At 35.1% G+C, this 3279-nt stretch overlaps 1 protein-coding gene across 1 annotated transcript in view; it reads right to left on the bottom strand.

Annotated features, from left to right (window-relative positions):
- Positions 1-2065: 2065 nt before the first annotated feature.
- Ica1l (islet cell autoantigen 1 like) overlaps positions 2066-3279 on the bottom strand; it is a 127814-nt gene continuing 126600 nt past the window's right edge. Inside the window, exon 12 of the mRNA XM_023710078.1 lies at positions 2066-2325. Within this exon, the coding sequence (XP_023565846.1) occupies positions 2210-2325 (116 nt within the window). The 3' untranslated portion in view covers positions 2066-2209. The remainder of the gene's footprint in view (positions 2326-3279) is intronic.

Below are 3279 nucleotides of genomic sequence, written 5' to 3'. Positions count from 1 at the left end.
ACCTTCATTTCATAAATTACCAACATGTTCTTGAAAAATGGAATTGTTAGGCTTGAAGTTATAACTAGACTAGGTAAGGCAATACCACTGTTTCTGTGTTAAGTAGGAAAGAGCAAACTACACATCTGTGTTTCAATTTAGTGTGACTTTCACTCTTCCAACACTGAATATGCTACCCTTTCACATTCACAGTCTGGCATTTAGGCCTCTGTTGTGTAGATCACTGGTAACTCTACTCATTGAAGTGTCTAAGTTTATATCAGAGAACAGATACATCTGTTCAAGAACATCGCTGAGAAGTAGGTCTCTGTGAATGAAGGTGTTAGGAAGAAAGGTTACCTATGCCAAATATATGAATACATACACAAACCCAAGTCATAAAGTTAGCATTTTTTGAGGCAAAGTAGAGTACACTACAGTCACTGTGATTCATTATCATTTGTGATTAAATCTTGGTAGAACAATGACAATATTACATTCTGAAAAATTTCACTGAATTAAAAAGAGAGGAAAAAATGTATCTGAAGAGATAACAGCTCATTAAAACCAAAGTCAAAATATGAATAATGCTGTGAAAGGACAGTAAGAGAAGAGCTTATAACTTTTCCTAAGACCCTTTTTCTGCCCTCAGATTAAGTACTGCCAGTATCTGGCCTAGTTGGTCACTATAAATAATTTTCTGGAGCAAACACTGAAGTTGGGCTAGACCTATGGATTGAGGTGGGCTGCACTTAGCTACTCCACTCCCGAAAATGTGTATTGTCATAGTAACTTGGAGAGTACAAGCAATTTTCTTCTGAGTCTCCTCAGAAACTAGAATTACATGAAATCTACCGTGAATAACTTACTTGTTTTCTTATGGAGCTACAGTGTACTGGATGACAAAAAACACTTGGAAAATTGCCTTAAAAATAAAAGGTGAACAAGAAAAAATAATTGAATGATTTGTGTGGACAGCAGTTATGTTCTTATCACCTTTCACTGACTTCCATCAAATAGTCTTCCCTCCAAAATGCAGGTTTTAAGTGTGATTGTTTTTAACCCAGTACTCAAAGAGCTTCAGCTAATGTTACCCCCAGAAAGGATAAATGGGAAAATAAGATACTTCCTGTTGATCACGCAAATTTTCTGTATCTGTCAGAAAGTATTCTGTCATATACTTCCAAGAAGTATGGGATAAACAGTTATGTACAAGTCTAAAATGTTTAGAATTGTCTTCCCTCCTTCATATAGAAGCTTCTAGGTAATTTGGGTAATAATTCTGCTCACTGCTTAATGAATGCTCCATTTTGTTTTCAGGAAGAATATAAATACTGTATATTTCTATAGCAATATGTGAAAAACCAGGTCCAAAGATACTTGAATGGTGTCTTGACTATCATACACATTCTTGTGGGTTATAAGATGGAAAGGTAGACTGTCTTCCATTTCTTCAGAGGACAGGCTTGAAAAATCAACTACCCTGCTACTTCCCCCGCAAATATTTAATAATGGAATTAAAAGTGTTCATGATTTCATATGAATGAAAGGTATAGTAACTTGACAGTCTGCCCTTCAAATGGAGAAAACTATAAGTTTCTCTAATTAAAGCAGCTTGAGTTCTCAAACTTTACTCTTTCTAACCAGAGATAAAGCTAGTCTAGTTCTAGAGCTATTTTCTATAACAGAAAACACCTCCTGCACTGTCTTATTTAAAAACATCAACCCTATACTACAACTTAATCTATATACTGTCCTTTATCCACATACAGAATTCTGATAGCCAGGAAGTTTAACTTAAACTGATTTCCAAAGGAATAAGTCTAACTCCTTATTGACAGAATATTTTTTTTTTTTTTTTTTTTTTTTTTTTGGTTGGAACTGGGGATTGAACTCAGGCCCTTGTGCTAACCAGAGAAGCACTTATTCCACTGAGCCATCTCCCCAGCCCCAATTTTTGTTATTTTGAGATAAATGTTGGTATTGAAATACTGCCAACTTAGTGATTTCTATGATTTTCCAAATAGTATCAACAACTGCAAATTTAATATTAAAAATACACAATCTGTCCAAATGTTGTCCTTACCATCTGTCTAAGGGTGATTGACAGGTGTTAGATTTGCAAACATCACGTTTTTGTGTGTGGATTACAACATAAACTAATTTCCACAAAAGCAATATGTAGTGAAATTGATGTCTCAAAGTCTCTTAAAGGACATTATAACTTCATTCAAGCATTAAGAAGTTCATCATCTGAGTGTCCGATGGCATCCGGGTTTGAAAGTGGATCCAAGTCTGCAAATAGGTTGAACCAGGCTGACATGTCTTGGTTAACACTGATATGGGCTGTTAAAAAGGAAACACATAAAAGAATTTTAGCTTTTAAAATTACATTTTGTACCACTTTTATAATTTTGAAGCAGATGCTTCTTTTTTTTTATTTTATTTTATTTATTTATTTATGTGTGTGGCCAGCTCAGCCCACCAGAGGGCGGGGCTGGCTGGCATGTGGTGCTGGGGGATTGAACCGTGGTCCCTGTGCATTGCTAAGCTTGTTCTAAGTAGGTGCTTTAGACCACTGAGCCATCTCACCAGCCCGAGATGCTTCTTTTGAATAAAAAATTCAAAAGACAATAATTATTTATATCCCTGGAAGATTAATTTTGAAAAGTTAATACAGATACCTTGTAGTTTGCTAAGATGCTGATAATTAAGCAATTTCATGCTGCTCTGAGGACACATTAAAAATGAAAGGATGAACAAGTAGTATGGTCATCTTAGAAACATTTAGTTTTTTTGTTTTGTTTTTATTTAGCACAGGGTCTACAGGGTTACACAGATTAGACTCATAGTGATTCTCCTTTTTCAGCCTCCTGAGCACTGGGATTACAGGCATGCGCCCCCATGCCCAGTCTGGAACATTTAGTCTTAAGATAATTTATAGAAGTCTCTCAGATAAGGTTTAAAATGAAAAGAAAGTTTTCTTCCCAGCAAGGAAGAGATTACATATAATAAATACAAATAGCACTGAGTTTATAAAAGCAACATTACAAAAATAATAGACCTAATCCTACTACATTAACATGGTCAACAGTTGTCATTTAGGTTTACAATTGCTACTTTTTTCATATTCTTCTTTAAAATGTCTTGATAAGAAGAAGGCGGTGGTGCAGGAAAGCAAGAGACAGGAAAAGGAATATTGTGGGACTGTCCTGCTTCAAGGTTGTGTATGGTGAGATTTTTGGACTTATGTGCAAACATGAGAAGTATAGAATTCTTTATCCTATTTTTTAAAATATC

Source organism: Octodon degus, unplaced genomic scaffold, assembly GCF_000260255.1.
Source record: "Octodon degus isolate 3935 unplaced genomic scaffold, OctDeg1.0 scaffold00016, whole genome shotgun sequence".
NCBI lineage: Eukaryota > Metazoa > Chordata > Mammalia > Rodentia > Octodontidae > Octodon > Octodon degus.
The sequence above is the reverse complement of the archived record's forward strand: the minus strand, read 5'-3'. Positions and strand labels throughout refer to the sequence as shown.